Consider the following 21,805-nt stretch of genomic DNA (forward strand, 5'->3'; position numbering starts at 1 on the left):
GGACAGCTATATTCACAATGCAGTTTCCTGTAACAGTCAGCAGCGGGTGCTATTTAACCCGTCCCGTCTTTTCTTTTATTAAAACAACGACATCGATAGTAATTTAATTTCGTAAGTGAAATAAAGTGATCACAAGTGATGGCAAAACACCGTTGTTTGCATTTTGCTGAAATCGTCTACCGTTAGGTAGGCCTACACAAAATCTAAATACGCCAACGGATTATTTTTCAGTCAAAGAAGCAAAAACGTGCAAAAGTAGCATAACTAACGCTCTTACTCTCAGACACCTGCTGTAATGGCTAAGCAATACATTTATAGTTTAAAAACCAGACATTGGGTATTTTGTCGGCAAAAGAATGTCTGCTGAGGAAGATGCGATTTTCCCCCTTGCTTCAACATGGACTCCGCTGGCAAGACACGCCCCTTTCTTTCGCCTCCTGGCCTGCTTCGCTCTGGTATGGGCTGTCATTTCCTCGGCACCTGGGGCGATCTGAGAGGGACTGAGGTCGTCTTTCACCAATAATAATGCAGAGGTTCCAGGAAGCGGCATTGCGATTGGTGCTCCAGAACGTCAGTCCCTCGTCGCCGTGTAAGAAAACAGTGTAGCTTCTGATGAAGTTAGCTAGTGAGTGAATGGCGTCTTTCTGTGCATTCGCCAGTCGCCATTATCAGACTTTGTAGGCGTTGGTGTGAAACAGTTTTAGCTGGGAAAATAGTGGTTATGGGAACGCTTTTCCGCGTGTGCTTTGCGGGTAGACTAGTCTTTCAGCACAAATGTGTTCAAGTTTGTGGTAACTAGCAAGCTAGGTAGCTTTGTCCTCCGGTCGAGGTAGCGCAGCAGGCTAGCTTGGTAGTCATCATCAATCATAAGCGAGCTAGCTATAGGCTACTTACTTAGCTATCTGGCTAACGTTGCCACTGATTGTGCGTTGATGGTATGCATATGATAACTGAGGGAGTTAGCTAGCTTGCTAGCTGACTGTTTTTAGTTTGTATTTTTTTCTATTTGTAAGCTATTAGTCTTCTACCAACCGTAAAAATCAAGTGACCTGGAAGTGACCAAATTGAGAAGAGCTCAGCGTTTGTCGATCTGTCCGGTGAAGGAAGTGCGTTTTAACGGAATTACCGGGGACTGGTCTTCTCCGATTTGCCCGTCACCGCAAGCATCGAGTTGCGTCGATACCACGCCAGAAGTGGATATATCTTTTTCCACTGCGTCGGAGCTGGGAAAATCTTACACCTCAACAATCAAAGGTAACTTTTTGGCTTGCTTAACCACCCAGCCGTGCTGCTAATAAGAATAGGCTACATTGTTTCTAGATTAGCTAGCTAGCTACTTGTTAGCGGCAGCTAGCAAGGCATCTCTTGTGATTAGCATGAGGCCTTTGCTTCCATACTGAGTATGTTTGATTTCAAGTAGTTTCACCAAAGGCTTGCCTTCGATGAAAGGCAAGACATGCGCAACTACCTAGTTCGACCGTCATCTAGCCTGCTAACGAGCTATATATAAGGTTGGCTTGCTGACTTGTATCGATTAGGTGTCAAAACATGTAGATATTGCAAATCCTTTACAGTGAGAGCGAGCAAATGCCTCGCTAGCTAACTGTATGTAGATGCATAGCTCACTGGCTGGCTAATGCTGGCTTTCTGGACAGGCTAGCAAACTAATGACCACGCTTGCGTATTTGTACAGTTCAGACGGGCAGGCATAAGTACAGTAAGGACATAGCTGGCCTTCCAGCCAAATTCACAGCTACCTCAATTAACCACCCCCTCGTTACTTTGTTCGTCCCCCGTTAGTTTGATAGTGGGTGTGAAGGTAACGAAGTTTGCTAATTCGTTTGCAACCAAGCGCAGATGTGTGTCTTTGGGGAATTAACTAAATCATTAGAGAAAGAAATTAATAACCGGACTGGCCTAATTGCACCGTAGACGGCGAAGTTGATGATGCCGTTAGAATGACATGCAAAAAGACGAGGATTGTTTTTTGGATTATTGCTGTCTTTCAAGCAGAGACAGTGAGCGGAGTGTCTAGCCAGCTAAGGTTAGCTGAGGAAAGGATGCAGCGAGACGGGTCGCTTTTAAATCTCCGGAAGGCATTGCGCTCCGTTGCCGAATTGCCAGTGTTGTGGTCAGCAGCGCTAATCGGTTAGTTTCAGTCTTGCATATACATATAAAGATACAGATAAAGATCTCAAGGTTTGTAAGAATATGACATTTTTATTGTGTTTAAAGTTGCCTGTGGTGTAAGTTGCAGTATGTATTTTAGCAGCGACAGTACTAAATTGGACTTATTTGGTGTGCATTTCGTCATTGCTGTTGTGGTCTCCATGCGCCACATCGATTTTGCCAAAAGTGGTAGCCTGCTTGAGCTGGCAGTGTTTACTGCCAACAGGGATCGGCTTAGAGGCGACACGTCCTTACGACTTCACTGAAGCATCCGGAGAAACAATGTCCAATTATTGAAGAAATTGCGTTTTTCCTTCTGGAAAATCTTTATATCCGTCTGTTTTAGGCTGTGAGTCTCAACAGTTTGTAGGGAGTTTCTTTGGTACTTCTCAGAGAGAATTTTCTGGTATACGTTACCAACCTCCAAAGGGTCAAGAGCATAAACCCATAATATTAGACTCTTCATTAGAGACAATCCCTTATGGTTTACAGTGTGTGTTTCTGCCGTCCCTTATGTCTGAACGGAGTTATTGCGCACTTACCAGTGTGAGCTGTGGTAGTCCAGTCTATCTGGGGCCACTGTACCCTGTCTGTACTGTGGCTTTACCTTATGTGGCCCATGTGTTCACTGCGGTTCCTCCAGGCCTCAGGACAAGGGCATTGACACCGAAGTAGCCGAGTGACCAGAGGCACAAGAAAGGGGAGGGCCACAGGCTCGGACGGGAAGTGATGTCGGAGGGAGACGGGAAGCCAGCCCCGCCCTCGGCCCCGGACGCCAAGCCGGAGTCGACGGCCACGGCGCCCGTCACCCAGGGGGTGTCGTCCGTGTCCCCTCCGGTCTCGGCCGTGGCCCAGGCGCCGCCCGCCACCGCCACCGAGGACGAGGAGGAGGAGAGCGAGGATGAGTCGGAGATCCTGGAGGAGAGCCCGTGCGGGCGCTGGCAGAAGCGCAGGGAGGAGGTAAGCCCCCACCTCAATTCCAGGAGCAGCCCCCCATCCCGCTGTACTCATTTCCGCCCTGTTCTAACCTGCCCTCCCTTTCCCCAGGTGAACCAGCGCAATGTCCCCGGAATCGACAGTGCCTACCTGGCCATGGACACGGAGGAGGGCGTGGAGGTGGTGTGGAACGAGGTCATGTTCTCCGAGAGGAAGAACTTCAAGCTTCAGGAGGTAGGCCGCTGTGACGCAGCCACAGCAACGCGGGCTTACAGGATGCGCCATTTGCCCCGGAGTTACATCACTGTCTGGGGTCACGAGACAAAACCAACTGCTCTCGATTTGGAGCAGACAGCCCTTTATCCTGTCTAATCGCATTGTACTTTGTTCTAAACTTTGAATAACAAGCTGCGTTTCTCTCACAGTGGCTTTTGTTAATTTCCGTATTGTCCTTACTCGCCCTGTTGAAGAAGCAAAGTAGTAACTGCTGCGTCAGTTCATCAGTGAAAGTGGATTTGCTGAGGCCTTCAGAACTTGAAAAGGAGGTGGTAACCTGTAATAGGAGTTGGATCATCTTCGGCCATTGCAATGTATTGTTTTGCTATGGACTTCATTTACACAGAGTGCCTAATCTTTATCTACATGGAGATGAGGCCTTGGTACTTGCTTGGTTGCTTTGTAGTCTGAACATGACAGTTTGCATACCAGTTTGATGGATGGTTTCCTCTGTGTGGAGGAAGTACTTCGGCGGCTGTCTGTCATCTCATGTGCAGGTTTCAGTACCTACCCGCAGAGAGGAGGGGCAGAGGTGTTCCCTTTCACAGTGACAGGCAGAACAAAGCAAGTTCCTGTGACACAGGAGCTCCGGCCAGTAGGGGAACCGGTTGCAGGTGTACAAATTAAGAATCAGAAGAAATTGTTCTAACACAGAAGGATCAGCTGGCTTACTCGTTAATAACCTTACTGCATTTCTGCTCATTCTTCCAAGTGGTGGCTAATGCTGCCAGAGAGCTGTTTACCTCAGTGTTAAGTGGTGGAAGCTCATCAGCTCCATGTGGACTGTTACAGAACAAATTTTCCACTCAAAGGCATCTTGCACAAAGCATTGGCCTGGTGGTATCAGGTGGTTCGCTACCAAAATAGTCTGCTCTCTCTCTCTCTCTCTCTCTCTCTCTCTCTCTGTGTGTGAGAAACCTTGTTATACTGACATTTACTGGTCTCTAATGTCTCTCTCTTCAAGTGTCTCTAAGTACATTGTGTCCTGTTCTGGCTGTTCTCTCCATAAGGGTCTACTCAAACACGCAACCTGTTTTCGCTGTGCTCCCTGCGTTCTCTCACATGCCTTCCACGTCACCCTCCATTGAGCACAAGCATAATATTGACACATGAGCAGAAGACTTACTCGGTAGTGTTTTGCCCTGAAAGTTACTGTGTAAACAGTTGCGTTGCGATAAGCCGCGTTGGCGCTCGTGGGAATGATGTCACCCCGGGACCTCACGCCGGGACCGCTCCTCGTGGACTTCCAGAACCCCGCGAGCATTGGGAGCGACTCTTGAACTTGTGTCCTGCTCCCAGCATGCCACAGACATGCCCGGCATTCCATCACAAGCTTTATCGCCAGCTCCTTGTCATAGCAACCTGCCTGACAAGGAGAGGGACCGCGGGTCAGAGGCTAAGCTTCAGTGCATCTTCCATGTTATGTAGCAAAACGAGCAGTTATGTACTTAAAGCACTATGAACTTTACAGTCCCAAATGTTGACTTCATCTATGTTTTTTTTTCCCCCTCCCCTCAACAGGAGAAAGTCAAAGCAGTTTTTGATAACTTGATCCAGCTGGAGCATGTCAATATCGTCAAGTTCCATAAATACTGGGCAGATGTGAAGGAGAACCGAGCACGGGTAAGGAATAAGAAATAATCTGTGATTTATGAATGCAGAGATTTCTGGGATTTTTTTATATTAATAACATATTTTGTACAGAGACCAGAGCGCAGTATGTAGGTAATGAGTTGTATTTCTATTTTAAGTAGGCTGGTGGGGTAAACTGTCATTATTGAAATCTTTGCCGAGGAAAGCATTTGCATGAAAACATTACGTCATGGGGAAAGCAAGGTCAATGAGAGTATTGTTTTCTCATTCTCTCCCCCAGGTCATATTTATCACAGAGTACATGTCTTCAGGAAGCTTGAAACAGTTTCTGAAAAAGACCAAGAAAAACCACAAGACCATGAATGAGAAGGTACCGCTTTCGTATAGGAATGCTTGTGTGGCCAAATGAGTCATTGACTCTTTGTTCTGAAATGAATGAGGTGATCATGCTGTGGGGCTGAACCGTGTTTGACCTGGTCCCCTGTCTGTGTCCTGGTTTTAGGCCTGGAAGCGCTGGTGTACTCAGATCCTGTCTGCTCTCAGGTCAGTCTGCCTGTTACTGCTTCCCTTACGCTCACAGGTCATTGCAGGCCTGTTGGAACTGAAATGGACTTGTTGAAACTGGAGTTGACATAGAAGTGAAAAGATTTTAGGAAATGGAAATGTTGGGTAGAATTTGGATTTCCCTTTGTGTTATCCCCCAGCAGCTTCAAACGTGTTCCAGTCTGTGGTATTAGTTTGTGGGCTGAGGGTGTAGGTGACCTAGTTTGAGGTGGACGTACAGAGACCGTTAAAGCTGTAGGCCGGGTGTTGGTGAGACTCTGCTCCTGTCACTTCTGCCTCTTACTATCCAAGTGCTGAAGTGCATACAGCAAAAGGGAGGGGGATAGGGCGGCCTGTCACCACTCGTCCCTCACCCCGGAGAGGATGTGTGTCTTAAAAACCGCCGCCACCGTGGGCCTCTCTTACTGAGGATATTCCCCCCTCTCTCCAGTTACCTCCACTCCTGCGATCCCCCCATCATCCATGGCAACCTGACCTGCGACACCATCTTCATCCAGCACAACGGGCTGATCAAGATCGGCTCAGGTGCGTACGACCGGGCGCACACCAAACGGGCACCGCGACCGAGCCCTACCGGAACCACCGCCGGCACCGAAGTAACATCTCTCTGTTCCTTTCAGTGGCTCCAGACACCATCAACAACCATGTCAAAACCTGCCGGGAGGAGCAGAAGAACTTGCACTTTTTTGCACCGGAATACGGAGGTACGTGTCAACTTGCCGCTCGTCAGACCAAACTCGAGACGCATTTCTGCCTGTTTGTGCATCACGGTCGTTGTTCTCTGCCCTCTTTCAGCTGTAGCAGATGTCACTACAGCGGTCGATATTTATTCCTTCGGAATGTGCGCCTTAGAGGTGAGAAACCCGACCGATACTTCATCTGAATGCGAGGTCGATAAGTCACTTTTGAGAGGTATTAGCGTGACTCATGCAAAGAACCACCTACAGACATATGATCGTTTGTAATTTAAGTGCGAATGGAAATCATGATAGCATAATGGTGGGAAATTCCCCCTTTTTAAAATTTCATCAGAATGTAATAATTGCACAAATAGTTTCTTAATGTGCTAAAGTGTCCTGCCTTGTGAAAAACTGCTGTGAAGAGCAGGCACTTGCAGAAAGCCAGAGGTAAAGGCTGACCACACTGAACACCCGCAATCATGTCCCTGAACTGGTGTCCGCCTCTGTGGCTTGTTTTACAGATGGCTGTGCTTGAAATCCAAAGCAACGGAGAGTCTTCATATGTATCACAAGAAGCTATTAATAGTGCCATTCAGTCCCTGGAGGACCCCCTGCAGAGAGTGAGTGTGAGGCAGCGGAGTGGCCCTCCCAGCATGCTCTGCGTCCTCGCTGGGTTCCCGCCGGGCGTGCCACTCTGACCGGCGCTTATTGACCAAACCCCATGTGTTTGCTGTTCCCTTTTCCGTGTCAGTGATTAATGTACCCTTTGTTATGTTGTGTTTGGACTACATGCGTGACTATTATTAATACTGCCCTCATGGGAGTCGAAGGTTATGGCTGTAGCGCATTTTTAAAAAAGCCTCTTCCCCCTAGAAGCACACAACAATGCCAGCATGGCTTAAATCAGTGAGAATAAGCCAGCTTAAGCTTTTTGTTCCCATAAGATTTTCTTTCGGAATTTGTTATTAAGAAGTGTCATTTATTTAACCTTATTCTAATTGCTGGGTGTTAAGTGTGAGTCTGATGTAATGGGCTGGGCTACATCCAGACATAAGACAGAGCCTATCTGTTTAATTGGTTATCTGTCATGAGCATGCATGTTCACAGTAAAACCCCCGAACTGTTCCAAGTGAAAGTGGCAAACTTTTAGTGGGTGATATTTGGTGATATTCTATAAGAGCTGGGGCTTTCTCTTCCCAGGCTTTGTAGCTGTGTGTGTGAGAGATACACAATGTGAGGCTTTTATGTAACAATATGTGTGTGCAAGTGTGTGATGCTCTGATGAAGAGGTGTGTGTGTGTGTGTGTGTGTGTGTGTGTGTGTGTGTGTGTGTGTGTGTGTGTGTGTGTGAGGTATTTATGTAACTGTGTGTATGTTGCAGGAGTTCATACAGAAGTGTCTGGAGGCAGACCCTGGTAAACGGCCCACAGCAAAGGAGCTGCTGTTCCACCAGGCTCTGTTCGAGGTGCCACTGCTCAAGCTGCTGGCCGCCCACTGTATTGTCAGCCATCAGCGTGAGTGTCCACCAATCACAGCGCGGGACCACCATAAGCCTGCATTACCACACCCTGCCCCGTCTCACAGGGTGCTGTCCCACTTCCATCTCTGCGCTCTTTTCTCATATCTGAGAAGTTTCAGCACTTAATATTTCAGCACTTAAAGAGTGAGACCATCAGTCAAGGAGCTACAGTGTGTCTCTTTACATATAAATTGTCGCTGTGAAATTAAAAGGATACGATTTAGATTATAATACACTTAAAATGTCTAAGAGCAGTTTTTGGAATACGCATAGAAGTTTTATGATAATGGACATAAACAAGAGCACTTGTCTTGTCAGCAGCATACAGCTAAAAAATTGTTTTTGTCACATTTGGTATTTTCACACAAATACAGGGTATTGGGTCTGTCAGCTTTTTGGCTCTTGATCACATCAGCGTGGGTCTCAGGACCTTCTCATATGATCAGATCACAGAAACAAAACCTCAGTTTCATCATCTGACTGAAGACTCATGGGGGGGAAAAGTATGACCTCACTGCAATAAAGCAACACTTGTTGCCATCAGAAGTCAGCACTGCACATTTGACTGCAGATCGTTCAGAAGGTTCCCCGTTCCAGTTTAAAGGAAAGGTCTGCCGTAACTGATCGCCCTCGTGTGACATGCCCTAGTAGCAGGTGTCTTATGGCCTTGGGCCATGCGGCTTCCTCTCACCACTGTTCTCCTCTTGTAGACATGATCCCTGAAAATGCTTTAGAAGAAATAACCAAGAACATGGACCCCAACCTCGTGATTGTTGAGGGCAAGGAAGGGGTTCAGATGAAGTAAGTCGTCCTCTCTGACATCTGAGATCAGCCCTGTCGAATAACAGTAATGACAATACTAATACCAGCTACATTCATGTAGCACTGGTCATCAGTAGCTTTCAGTAGCTGTTTTCCATTCTTCATGAAGAGTGACACCCATGCCTTGAACACATGTTTTGTGCTACATTAGATGAAGGTGTGGTACTGTGTCATTTCACGACCACAGTGAAATTTTATTTTTTCACATCTCACATTATTACATTATGCAACAGTTCATTTGCAGAAATTGATATGGAAGTGATTTGTACAAATTTTAAAAATGTAGCATTTGTCAAATTGCATTGTATTACAAAGTATATCGGACGTGGTGTTCTACATATGCCTGTGTCTTAAACAAAATGAATTTTTGACAGTATAATTTGGAGCTATTGTTGTATTTATTGTACTTCTAATATATATTTCAGGCTTTCCCAGTTTCCAGCTCTTGAGTTGGATAAGTTCCTAGAGGATGTGAGGTGAGAAAGTTCTGCCTCGGTTTTAGTAACAAAGCTTAGTAAAAGCTCAAGCTATAGCTGTACAGTACCACTAGAGGGCATTATTTAGCACAGATGGAGAGTTGCGAACATTTCCCTGTTTTCACCAGCACCACCCAGTCTCTCCAGATAATTTTGATCTAGGTAAATTACTTTATTTTCATTGTTATCCATTGTCCTTGTCATTGTTATCCAGGTTTGCAAAAGAAAACTCTAAATGTCTGACAGGATATGACCTTGCTCTCTGTTGATAAGGGTGGGGTAACATTTGTCCCTACCTCAAACCCAACAGGAATGGGATCTACCCCCTCACAGCATTTGGGATGCCCTGCCCACAGCAGCCCCAGCAGGAGGCGGTAAAGTCACCCATCGTACCCCCCTCTGTCAAGACACCCACGCCAGAACCTGCAGAGCTGGAGACCAGGAAGGTGAGAGGAAGAGGAGGGGCAGAGCAGAGGAGAGGGAAGGAGAGATCAGCATATAGCGCTGAAGTCACACCATCCTACCAGCCTACAGCCTGCCACCATCATTCACAGCTGGAGTCGCAGACACACCTTCAAAAACTACATTACCCATGGTTCTGCTGGCAGGGCTCTGATTTGAATGCAGTGTTGGCTTCTCCTTTAGCTAGAGATAGTAGTGAGGTAGTAAATCACCTAGATTATGAGCAAGAGTGGGTGGTGAAGACCAGATCAGTGTGAATCAACATGGAAGAAGTGGAAATCACTGGTGAAGCCAAGTTTTAATGCTTAGTTTTTCACATTACTGTTCCAGGTACTTCAAATGCAGTGCAATATCGAGCCAGTTGACGAAGGGGCAAAGCATCATGTAAGTTTCTTATTACAAGGCAGAGGGAACAGATTTCACCCATTTGCTGTGATTTCATGAATACAGATGAATCTTGTGTCTATAACGCGTAATTGTCAGGCTCTTAGTGTTTGTATTGTTAGCCTAGCCTGTGTTATCAGTCTGCAGATTCAGTCTGCTTGCTGTGATCATTTTTTGATTCTTACCAATCACCCATTCGGCAACATAAATACAACACCACTTAAGGACATGGCACGATGAGAGCACATTGCTGAATAAGTCAATATTTAGAGAAAAAGATAAAGCAGCATGACTGTTTTAAAGACGTGCCTTTGTATGTGAAAATGTGTCCATGGTTTCAGTATGTTATATGTCCTTCTCTCACAGCTTACCTTATTACTGAAACTGGAAGACAAGTTAAACAGGCATCTAAGCTGTGATTTGTTACCAAGTAAGTATGTTTTTGTATTATAAAAATGTTTTTTTGTGTGTGTGGTCTTATCGGGGAATGACCTACATATTCTCTAGCCCCACCTCCCTCTTTTTATTGTGGAGCTGTTCCACATAATGTCTTATCTTGGAATGTGAGGACTTTATTTATATGCTTTATATGTCCCAGGGAGAGACTGTCATTTGACCCACATTAAACCAGCACTGTGCTTATTGAACAAGGCAAGCATTGTGACTGTGGAGGCCATGGGAATCGCCATACATAAATCTGGGCAAACATCAAGAGCGCAGACTCCTCCATAATTACAAAGTGGTGCCTATTTTTAGGGCAGCGCTTTGCGTTTTCTTGGAAGGAATGATTGGGAGGTGTGTCCACGCATGTAGAGTGGAGTTGAGTCGAGTCAGTGTGACAGATTTCCTGTGAGCGGTTTGAGTGCAGTGAGGGTTATGGGGTCAGAGCTACGGACTCGATACACACGGACTCTCTCCCTGCCGGGCCTCATTGCTGTAACCCCATGCAAGCACTCGCACAGCACAACTGTCCCTGGGTGAGCTGTTACTACAGTCTCATACGACAGCGCATGCGTGCGGGAAGGCATGCGGGCCATAGTTTCGCAGAGAATGTGCATGTAACGCGATGCTTTCCCACCTGTTCGTTTGCGGCATTCGAGCCCCGGGGCCTCGCGGTGGGAAGCCTGCGCCGGCTCCGGGGGGCCGACTTGACTGACGGGATGTTCTGCTCCCTCCCCTCTAGATGAGAATGTGCAGGAACTCGCAGTGGAGCTGGTTCAGCTGGGGTTTATCAGCGAGGTAAGTAGGTCACCCGCGCCTGCTACGAACGCCTGACACCTCCATTCAGACGAATCGCACGAGCCCGTAGCGGAAACGACGGCTATTTCTGACCCCCTTCGAGCTGACAGGACCCGCTCCTAATGTATGCGGCTGTTGGAAGCGGCACTCCCCGCCACGCCATTTGGTGTCCTGATTTATTAGCGGAGGTGTATTGCGTAATCGGCGGTGTCGGAGGATGAGCCGGGCCTAATCGGGGCGCAGGCTCGGTCCCGGCCAGCAGCGCCGCCACCGGTCCTCCGTTCCAGCTCTTTATCACGTCGTCAGGCTCGCACCTGCTGCGAGGGACATCTGTGCGCCGGTGCAGGGGCGCGGTCACATATGTCACACGTTCAACTGCCAGCTCCCTCCCTGATTTAATGCTCCGTTGTTTCCTCCTTTATGCAAATGAGGAAGTCGGTTAGCAAGGCAGCGGCTCCAGAGTCCTGGCCCCGTGGGTGCTTTAGACCAGCAGTCGGGATGCAGACATCCTTTCACTGCCCAGGACTGTCGCGATTTGGTGCTCCAGTTGAGTCTGTGATAAAAACCTTGCTCCTATGTGAAATCCGCTTTGACAGTCGTTCGTTGGTGTCAGTGTCTCTAAAAGACAGAAACATTCAGCCGGCCGCTTTCACCTCCCGATTATCCTCTGCGAATCTTAACATGAAAATGGGGCAAGAGTGAGCCATATCATAACCGTAGCATCTTGAATGGGGCCTGGAGTCCCTCGGGGTCACCCTAATCACTGTTTCAAAGCGTGTTAGACAGGGTGGCAAATGGATCAGGGCAAGCGTTCAAGTTTCAGATCAGCCAATGAAAGGGAGCCATTCAGATAACATCCGACCCCCACCACACGCACAAATTAGGGTGGCTGTATTCAAAGACTTTCATATACGATGACGTGCTGCTTTTATGTCGCGATGGTGATTAGTGGACCGCGACTTTGAAGTTGGCCAGTTCTGGTCCCTCCTGCAAAGCCGTTGGCTCCGAAGCTAGGCGCTGTCCGCCGCCCCGTGTCTCACCTCTCCCGTGTCTCGTTCTTCCTGCAGGGGGATCAGATGCGCCTGGCTTCAGTCCTAGAAGAGGCTTTCACCAAGTTCTACAGCCGCAACGGCTCCCTGAACCCGGTCACGGTGTCTTCGTAGCAGGACCGCACCGCAACCCCCGCGCCCGGCGGCAGGGCCCCTCTGCCCTCCCCCCTCGCAGCACGGGCAGGGCGTGGCAGAGGATGATGGGATAGGTTAGCAGCGACATGGGGAGGGGAGCCTCCCCCCCTTTCTCGGCCTATTCCCAGCTGTTTCTCTGTCTGTCCTCCTGGAGGGGGGACAAGCCTGCCTCCAGGTCCTCTTCTTTTCTTTCTCAGTGTAGACTTCTGCCTCTGTGTTCAAAAAAAAATAATAAATCAATAAAAAACAACAAAAAAACTACAAAAACCCAAAACCGACAGTTCTAATTAAAGTCAGTATTACAAGCTGTATTTGAAAGCTGTTTTTGCCTACCTGTGCAGCGGTTTGGTAGCTGTATGTTATCGAGCACAGCCTTGTTCTCTGTTCTCACCAACAATATGCATGGTCTCTCTGCGCTGAATCCTCTTCACTCCTTCAAACTGCATCAGGTGTGCAATTTTAGCTTTGTGCTCTTTATCTCTCTCTCACTCTCACTTAGTTTACACTTAAGTTTCCACCACCCTTCTCCCTCTCACTCAGAATCAGTTCCCCTTTTGAAGCGTCATGTTATAAAGGTGTCATAATATATCTTTTTTTTTTTTTTTTTAATCTATTGTATTTTTTATGAACAAAAAAAGCGTTTACTGTGGTCTTAATTAACCACGTACCCAATGAGTCTGAGCCAGGATTGGGAATGGGAGACTATCACGGGCAGAGATAATAAAAAGAATGAAAAAAAAATCAATTTGGTCTGTCTGTTACGTACATAATCCACTTATCTGAAGGCTGGAGTTTCAACTCAGAAGTTGCTAGGGGGGGTTTCTTTTTCTGTGAATGTAGGTTTCCAATTGCTGAATAACTTGCTATGTATCAGAAATTTCTAGAAGAAATGCACTTAACTTGACCATTGTCTGTTTCTCATTGATATTTAAAATCCTTTGCTCTCCGCAGCGAGTGTATACACATAGTACTATCAAATCTAAATCCTTTGGGCCTTTTGGTTAAGATCACGTGTGGTATTTTATCAATTTTATCTGTGGTATTTTATCTGATTTATTGTTCTTTGCGGGGCTACATATACAGATTTTTTTAGGATGCGGAGCTTCCTCCAATAATTGACTGGTGTTGTAAAAACTCTGCAATGCATTGACAATGAAATAAACCTAACTGTAATTCTTTGGCCAGATTTACAGTTTCCCTGATTTTTGTTTTAATCCATTCTGTTATATGCAGGTAGATCAGAAAGAATTTAAGTTTCTAAGTTAAGTCAACCTTCCAGTTGAGTCTCCAAGTCAGTTTTCCCATTTAATGTTCCATTCTTTTAAAAGACCATGGTGAAGGAAAGTGCTTTTTTTCCAGGAACAACCACAGGAACAAGAGTCGAGGTGTGCATTCCAAAGAAATGTAGAAAGTCGTGTAACAGCTGATCAACGGATCAGTAGTGGAGTCACCTGCCTTATCTTTTTTGTTGTTTTTTTTTTTTTTGTTCTCCAAAACAGTCATTTTGCTGGGAAATAGCAAAGCACAGAAGCTTGATCCAACTTACTGTAACTACTAACTTACTGTAAGTGTATCGGTGACTTACTGTAAGCTATTAAGACACTCAGTGACTCTGTTTACTCGTGTGCTGTCTGATGGAAGGTCCCACTTGCTGCTAGTTTGTATTATTGTAGTATTTCCATGTTTTTATTACTTTTACTCTTTTCCCCCTGCAAGAAGCGCTTCATCAGTTTCTGTAGGGAGGGTCCACCAGCAGGTTGGTTGACAGATATGGTAGGCGGGGTGTCTTGCCTGTTGCCCTGGGTGATCTGTTGATTGGCGCACAAGGTGGAGCGGATCTGTGAAGGCCTGCACGGGGCTGTGTTGGTCGTGTGTGATTCGCTGGGCATATCTTGTAACTGCTTCTGCAACACGAGTCTCCTGTTTTTTATTTGTATCATTTTCTTGAAGTAAATATGAGACGTACAGCAGCTTTCAACACCTGTGTCTGTGTGGCCTTTATTTTATGTCCGACTTTGTCTCTATTACAACACAACAACCTAATATTCTTAGACCCACAAACTGAGATAGGCACACTGTAAACTTAAGCGGCACATGCTTTTTACCACCAAGCACTGATGAAAAAACTAAACATTAAAAAGTAGTATTTGGTGATCAAAGTGAGCAAACCCACTTTTTTCCTCAAGCTACACTGAAATTCTTTGGAACATGACTGAAATTCATACTCCTCCAGACTAAGCTGGAGAGAGCATTGCCTAGCAACAGTTGTCAGGGAGCAGGGTGAACAGCACATTTTATGCGATCACAAATGGCATTTGTATTCTGTTCATGCAATTCAACAGCAGAGCTCTATATGTAAAGCAGATCAGAGTTGATGGAATCACAGCCCTTACCCCAACACTAGCCCACTTTAGACCACTATCACTGAGAGATAAACATGTCCATTGTGAGATGACAGAACAGGCTCTGAAAGCCACTCCCATATGAACCTCCCCTGTTAGGACCAAAGGGCTGATGTGTAGGAGGTGGACTGAAAAACACTAACCACATGAATACATATGACTGTAAGCAATTGAAATAGTTCCATTAGCTGTTTGAATGTATAATTCTCACATTGCTGTGATCAAATATACCCAAGTACATCACACCATAATAAGGGATATAAAATTACAATAAACACATTACAAAGGAAACTTTTTAATAGTATGTGCTTATTCTGGGAGTGGGGACAAAGGATGAGTGCATTGTGCCTAAGGTGTTTTTATGAAACAATTTCAGCCAGTTACCTTACGCACGAATGCTCCGACTCACTGTGATGGTTAATATGCATGAGGTTAAATTTGCATTGAATGACCTTTGATATCTTTTCTGCTCGCTTCCGCATCGCAGGTAAGGCGTACACGTCACGAATGGCTGGAGGCTCGACGACACAGCAAGGGAAAAGAAAAGAAAGGAGAACCTAATAGTTTTCTTTCTGGGAAGTGCTTTTTGCATTCCCTTACTTCTGAAAAGGTCTGAGGCAGTCAGAGGCCAAGGAAATGTGTGGTTTCGGTGAGTGTGCGTCTTTGTGTAACCTTCCTTGATTACCATACAGGTAGGGCAGTAGGTTCTGCTGAAGACATAACCGCGCCTTCACCGAGGTCGTTTTATATGTTGGCGTGCATTAATAATATGGACTTTTACAATAAAAGTGAAAGCGTATATAACCTTGTAATTGTGTTTCCCTGTTGTAACCTGACAACAATGGGTATTTGAAGTATCCTGCAGTAAAATTGTAAATTGTTCGACGTGCCTTACGTCTAAACCAACATTTGAAGGAAGAAAAAAAAAACGCCAATGAAAAGGAAAAGCACCAATGGCAATAAATTGTCGTGATACGTGTGATGTCACATATTTTGTGACTGTGCTTAGTCATAAGTAGCCTACCTTATTAGTCATAACCACATTATCAAAATGATGGGAATTTAATGGAATTTAATAAATACTGGTGCAATTGAGAGCAACCTTTATTCACAAGTACTCTATGTGCAATTAAAGATAACAGAAACAGTTACTTAGAAAAGACAACTAATGGCTGTTTTTATCTGAAATCGTTGGTGTTCGAGTAAGAATTGGACAGCTGTACGATTTCGATACAATGAACGTTTAAAACTAGCATATAATATATAAATATTATATATTATATGCTATTATATGCTATATATATATATATATATATATATATTAATAAAACTATATAACATATAAATAACTTGCAACTTACTTTTTTCTTCTTTTCAACATGTTGTCTGAAAAAGAAAGTATAATATATGTATACATAATAAACATATATACATACTAATATATACTACAATATTACATCGGTCGAGATATGTATTCCCCCCTTTTGTTGAACGTAATGCTTAACTTTGGTAGCAAAGAATGAAACTGGAAGTGGGTCCACTATGTTAACATGTTTACTGCCGTTTGGTGGCTTTCACAAGCATGGGAAAGAAACGATTCTTGTTTTTGCACTCTCAGATAAACAGAAGGGGCCTCGGCGGCTGATGCGAAAGGGAATAACGCTCATTTTCGTCGGCCACATAAACTTCCTCCTGGGAGCCATCGTCCATGGCAGCGTTTTGCGCCACATTTCCAAACCCAACGATAAAATCACAACAGAGTACTCCGCTGCCAACATCATCTCCGTGACCTCGGGACTGCTGGTCAGTGCCCTCGCATCTCTCCACCTCTCTCTCTTTCAACATGTAGTTATTGTTTCGTGGATTGTTTAATGGCGTTTACTCTCTGGGGTTTCAGTAATTCCTGTCTGAGGAGGCAGAATTACGATAAATATTTTCTGAAGCTCCATGTTTGGCTGACAGAAATGGATTGTACAGAAAGTCTCTTTGTAGGGTGTTAAATTATAGATGTGTGTTTTTGCTTTGTAATCCTTGTTTGTAACTACTGCATGTTTTGATTTCAGAGCATTGCTACTGGCATCATTGCTATTCTTGTGTCAAGAAATCTATCTAATTGGAAAATGGTAAGATGCATTTTTTACACTTATCCGCTTATTAAACAGTATCCAACATCACTCATGAAACTGTCTGATTACATGAAACTGTCTGGCAGAGCTATAAATATTTGTAAGGTGTTTCACAAGGTACAAGGTTCCACTTAATCTCACAAGGCACTAAACCAGAACCACCACATTTCTCCAGGGGTGAAATATCAGGTGCCTCACCGCTTAGCTAGGCACCCTGTGTGGTGACTTTGTTGGAGTCCATGGCATAAGCATAAACATAAATATCAGCATTTCATCCCATGTTCCATGTAAACTAAAGAAATCTACAAATTCCTCCAACGTACCAGCTTCTAATTATAATAGGTAGAATAAGCAACTAGTAACAAACAAATGGAGCCCTAAATATAGTAAAAAAAAAAAAAAAAAAGTGTCAGTTTTACAGAATATTAGTATATTGATTGATATTCATATATTACACTGTATTACTTTTTAAAGAATGTGCATACCCTTTGAACCTTCTCTTCCTTGAACTGTGTGATGAGTGTTCATCAGTGAATGTGTCCATGTAGGGTTGTCAGTATGTGTGGAGTCACCTGAGTCAAAGACAGGCTCACCCTTTACCGTTGGCTGTTCTGGCAGTAGGCTGTGTTTGGTGATGGGCCTTTCCAACTCGCCTGTCTTTGTCTTAACATGGACTCCACATACAAACCCTCTGGAGTCTGCCATTGTGGCAATGTTTCAACCCATCAGTCATGCGTTACATGGCACTGTGTTATCCACTATGAGCGCTCAGTCTCTCGGGGCAAGATTCCATTTTGTGCTGTTCCGTTTCTGCTGTTCTTGATCATTGGTAGATCCTCCCTGCTCCACCGACTCCAGGAGAGGTCTGCCAAGTACTGGAATTGTTTCCACCTTCTTTGTGCATGCAAGTCCTCCTTCTTAGATCTGGTGGCAGGACTGGGTTTCCTATGAGTAGGAGGAGATGGTTTGGTGTTAAGACCTCAGGGTCATTTGAATCAAGCCATTCAACAAGCGATTGCTGCTTTTGGGTGAAGTGACACTTTGCCTCTGCACATCAGATGGAAGCACAGACTGTAGGGCTGTGGAAGTAAACAACTCCCTTTATTTTCATGGTCTTTCTGTCAAGGTTTTTATTTTTTTACATGAGGGTTTTTACATTTATTGGTTTTTAAAATTTGGCACAATATTGGAACAATTTTTTTTTACACTTTTACAACCTACCATTAATTCATAAGTGTTTTTTTTTTAATTCTACACCCTACTCTGCCTGTCACCCCAGAGGTAGAATATTCCATCTCTGGGGTAGTGTAGTAGTAGTGTAGAAAATAAATAGATAAAAAGGAAAAAAAATAAAGCATTCAAGGAAAATCTATCTGCTCCCTCTGTCCTCTTGTACACCTCCCCCTCCCTCCTCCCCGCTGGCCTCTCCCCGCAGCACGTGGGGCTGCTGGTTTGCTCCGCTCTGAACGCCCTGCTCTCCGCGGCCTGCGGCATCGGCCTGCTCCTGGCCATCAGCCTCACCATCGCTGGCAACGGCCGCAGCCTCATGGTGGGCTGCAACTCCACGGACTTTCCCATCAGCCCCCGCACGGCCGTGGCAGCCGACTGCCCCTTCGACACCACCCGCATCTACGTGAGTCCCCCGTCCTTGCAGTCCTCATCAAGCCGAAGTCCTGGGACACGTGGCGATTCAGACCAGCTAAGCCTAAAAAAGGATATAAAAAAGTCATAATGGGCTGTTTAAATGTAAACAGAACTTGATGAGATTTTTAAGGGGGGGGGTGAAAATTCTGACTTTGAAACAGTACATGGGAGAAAAGGGCAGGGGCTGCTGATTGGACTGAGCTATTTGTGTAGATCTTTGTGTCTAACTTTCTCTCTGTGCTCAGGACACCACCCTGGCTCTATGGTTCCCCAGCACTATGCTGGCAGCAGTGGAGGCGGGGCTGTCCGTCTGGTGCTTCATAGTGGGACTGACCCTGAGGGGCCTGGGGCCCTGTGCCCACAGCTACATACGGGAGCAGGTGCGGTACCGGCGCACACAGACACATACAGAAACACTCTGTCTCTCTCTCTCTATCTCACACACACACACACACACACACACACACACACGCACATGCACATGCATACACCCACACAGTCATGCAAACACACCACTCAGCCCTCCATGCTAGCTCATTATCCTGTCAAGCTGGTGTGCTTGAGCTGCCTCTGGCAGTCTTGTTTTGAGATGGACGTTTAGTGTCATGTTAGAATGAATACTCAGACATAGAAGGAGATGAGCCCTTTTCTTAGATGGGTCTGTGAGGAGAGTGGTGCAAATCACAGTCCTGCCTGAGGTCACGTTCCCACATTCTTCTCCACCCCCCCCACACACAGCTGGAAGAGGAGGCCTTGGCTGACAGGTCGGGCACGGACCCAGACTTCTCACCACAGGGCCGGCAGCTGATTGGACAGCAGTCTGCCTATGCATAATCAGAAACTGAGAACTGTAAGTGAAACACGGTTGCAGATTTAAATCATGTGTAAAAAAGACCTTGCTTTTGCACTACAATTTAATTAAAATCGCATTGCAGACTTTGCTAATATCTGAATATCCAATGTCGTCAGCCATCCCACGTTTTGTGAAATGCTTGGATAAATTTCATGCCAAGGACTTCTGTTATCTTATTGTCTGCATAATTTTTGTGCAAGATATCTAACTTCTTACTTTTGGTTGATGTTCTCTTGTTACATCAGTATTTACTGTGACTTAAGAGATGAGATTATTACAATAGTTTGATTACATACATTTTTTGTATTATACAGGTGTGTCATAATGGAGACAACATCCTGAGAACTGTGGTCATTTTATCATGAATCTGCCCTTCAGTCACCGTCACTGGATCCATTCGGGCCTGTTGATCGAAGGCTGGAGATGAATTTGAATCACAACAGCGAGGTTACCCCTGCTTTCGAAGAGTTTCCTGCCAAAATGCATCTGATTCTTTCACTTTCTCCAGCAACAAATCTGTTCTCTGGACCATATGAAGACTGAAAAACAGCAGCTGGTTTTGGTTCAGTGGGAAAGCCTACAGATTTACCGCCTACAGCTCTACAGATTTCACTCTGTTTCCCGTTCTGCTCCAGAGCCTGCAGTGTAGTGGCATATACTTGTACTGTGCAGTTGTTTTGCTCATAATTTCTGCACTGACTTTGATGCCATTGAAAAAGAGAACTCAGGTGAGGCTTTGGGATTTGCTTGTAGTGCTATGTACCCAATGTCCCACTCTAAATCAGGTGGTTGACCAGCAATAAACACCATGTCATGTCATTTTGGTTTCAGCAGTCAGATTAAAACTAGTATGTTGGACTCAATGTTTTTCCCCACCATGTTGAACTCCCTAGAAAGTAAGAAAAAGAGTCATTTCCGTCATTTGCTTTTCAGAGAGAGCTAAAGCAGTTGCCATGTTTTTTTGTCATTGTGAATGCAATGCTTTTGTTAGATTGCAGTACACTTCAGGTTCAAAGCAGGATTCCCATGCCATCAATATCCGGCTCTTACTAGGGTGCAGGTATTTATGGCAGAATGTTTGTTTTCATGTGAGACAGGCTGGGCTGTGGCTGTAGAGCATCATGGTTGGAGGTAGCTGAAAGCAATCGATCGGGGTACTTTTTCCTGTTTGCTTATGATGATCTCAGACATGAATCATCTGAGATGGTATGACTTTGCAGCAAATTTAAACCGACAGGCCCCTCTGGCATCCTTCTGACTCTGCCTGCTCTGAGTCACTCTCCGTACCTCCTTTCTCCTCTGGTCACATCTGTACGACCCGCCCAGCCACAGCTGTTCCAAACAGCCACGCCCCCCTCACTGCTGAGGTCACATTTAAATTCGGCCCCCACTACAGCAAAGACTTGGTTTGGCAGGCACTAGCGTGCACAGACATGGCAGTGCGTTATCAGTGGGTATATATACATACACATTCCTGTGCATATGAAGCGGCCCTCCGGGCCAGCTGTGCAGGGGTTAATCTGGTGCCAAGTTTAATGGTGCCGCAAATCTGCCTTCACCGGGGTAATCCAGCGTGCAGCGGAGAATTAGAGGGAATGTAAACACTGACACATGGACCTGACTGACCCTGTCAAAACAAAAGCATTTCTGTCTGCATGGAAACAATGGAGGTTTATATACTGTTGTGATTTGTATATACATGTACTGAAGGACAGCTGGTTTTGGATCGGCCACCGCAGATGTAGAGCACTCAGAATTATCACATGTGAAGTGACGTTATGTACCATGTTATGAAATTAATGAACTCGATCAATTACCTTCTGTATCTGGGCAGTATTTTACTCATCATTTCAAGTGATTTATTTTAATTGATTTTATAAATAATATATTTGTTATTTTGTGCAATGTTTTTGTATTAAAGGAAGCAGAACAGTATTTCCAGATGTGTTTATTTCATTATAGTTTCTTTGCAGAAATCTCTTAATGCTGCCATGATGCTGTATTGTCACTGACAACTGCTGTTATTTCACATTTGCTAGCAATGCTGCTCAGTGTCTCATCTCTCCCATTAGAGGTCATAAACAAAATGTATGCTTTAGTAGGCACTTAAAAGATGAATTATGAAAAATAACAAGTAGTTTACCACACAGTTACCATTTCATATGCATTTTTCAAATTATTTTTCTGGAAAAAAGTCAATATCTTATGTGAAAAATGACCTCAAGGAAATTTTGGGATTGGACACACCAAGTTAGTGACTCCAGACCTGACAATTTGTATATCCCCAAATAGACATTTCCTCTGTTTAACTTCCTCAAAGAAAATGTTATGATGCGTAAATAATTTCTACTGAAATTATAAAATAAAAACATACACCACTGGAGATTGCAGACCCTCGACTCCCATGCAACTTGGTTATGCACAGGCTCCCCCTAGTGTGCAATTTGACATTAACAAGGCCTCGGCACCTCACACA

At 45.1% G+C, this 21,805-nt stretch overlaps 2 protein-coding genes across 2 annotated transcripts; both read left to right on the forward strand.

The window, feature by feature from the left end:
- Positions 1 to 1,174: 1,174 nt before the first annotated feature.
- nrbp1 (nuclear receptor binding protein 1) lies at positions 1,175 to 14,270 on the forward strand. The gene is made up of 18 exons (XM_036549561.1): positions 1,175 to 1,254; positions 2,813 to 3,129; positions 3,217 to 3,339; positions 4,903 to 5,004; positions 5,255 to 5,344; positions 5,477 to 5,517; positions 5,969 to 6,063; positions 6,159 to 6,242; positions 6,334 to 6,392; positions 6,740 to 6,838; positions 7,600 to 7,732; positions 8,448 to 8,538; positions 8,985 to 9,035; positions 9,346 to 9,481; positions 9,828 to 9,881; positions 10,248 to 10,311; positions 11,065 to 11,120; positions 12,188 to 14,270. The coding sequence occupies exons 2-18, from the start codon at positions 2,899 to 2,901 to the stop codon at positions 12,281 to 12,283; spliced, it is 1,605 nt and encodes a 534-aa protein (XP_036405454.1). The 5' UTR covers positions 1,175 to 1,254; positions 2,813 to 2,898; the 3' UTR covers positions 12,284 to 14,270.
- A 939-nt stretch (positions 14,271 to 15,209) lies between these two features.
- LOC118792300 (keratinocyte-associated protein 3) lies at positions 15,210 to 21,171 on the forward strand. Its single transcript, XM_036550124.1, has 7 exons — positions 15,210 to 15,355; positions 16,325 to 16,509; positions 16,770 to 16,829; positions 18,268 to 18,465; positions 18,722 to 18,856; positions 19,215 to 19,326; positions 19,644 to 21,171. Exons 1-6 carry the CDS (start codon positions 15,343 to 15,345, stop codon positions 19,308 to 19,310), a joined length of 687 nt encoding a protein of 228 aa, XP_036406017.1. The 5' UTR covers positions 15,210 to 15,342; the 3' UTR covers positions 19,311 to 19,326; positions 19,644 to 21,171.
- Positions 21,172 to 21,805: the final 634 nt, after the last annotated feature.

This window comes from Megalops cyprinoides, chromosome 17 (assembly GCF_013368585.1).
Source record: "Megalops cyprinoides isolate fMegCyp1 chromosome 17, fMegCyp1.pri, whole genome shotgun sequence".
Lineage (NCBI taxonomy): Eukaryota > Metazoa > Chordata > Actinopteri > Elopiformes > Megalopidae > Megalops > Megalops cyprinoides.

Excerpts from the sequence above, each read along its gene's own strand:
- nrbp1 (XM_036549561.1), top strand. The coding sequence starts at position 2,899 with ATGTCGGAGGGAGACGGGAAGCCAGCCCCGCCCTCGGCCCCGGACGCC. Across the intron at positions 5,345-5,476 it reads ACAAGACCATGAATGAGAAG|GCCTGGAAGCGCTGGTGTAC; the intron begins GTACCGCTTTCG and ends TCCTGGTTTTAG. Across the intron at positions 11,121-12,187 it reads AGCTGGGGTTTATCAGCGAG|GGGGATCAGATGCGCCTGGC; the intron begins GTAAGTAGGTCA and ends TTCTTCCTGCAG.
- LOC118792300 (XM_036550124.1), top strand. Across the intron at positions 16,830-18,267 it reads ATCTATCTAATTGGAAAATG|CACGTGGGGCTGCTGGTTTG; the intron begins GTAAGATGCATT and ends CTCTCCCCGCAG. Across the intron at positions 18,466-18,721 it reads TCGACACCACCCGCATCTAC|GACACCACCCTGGCTCTATG; the intron begins GTGAGTCCCCCG and ends CTCTGTGCTCAG.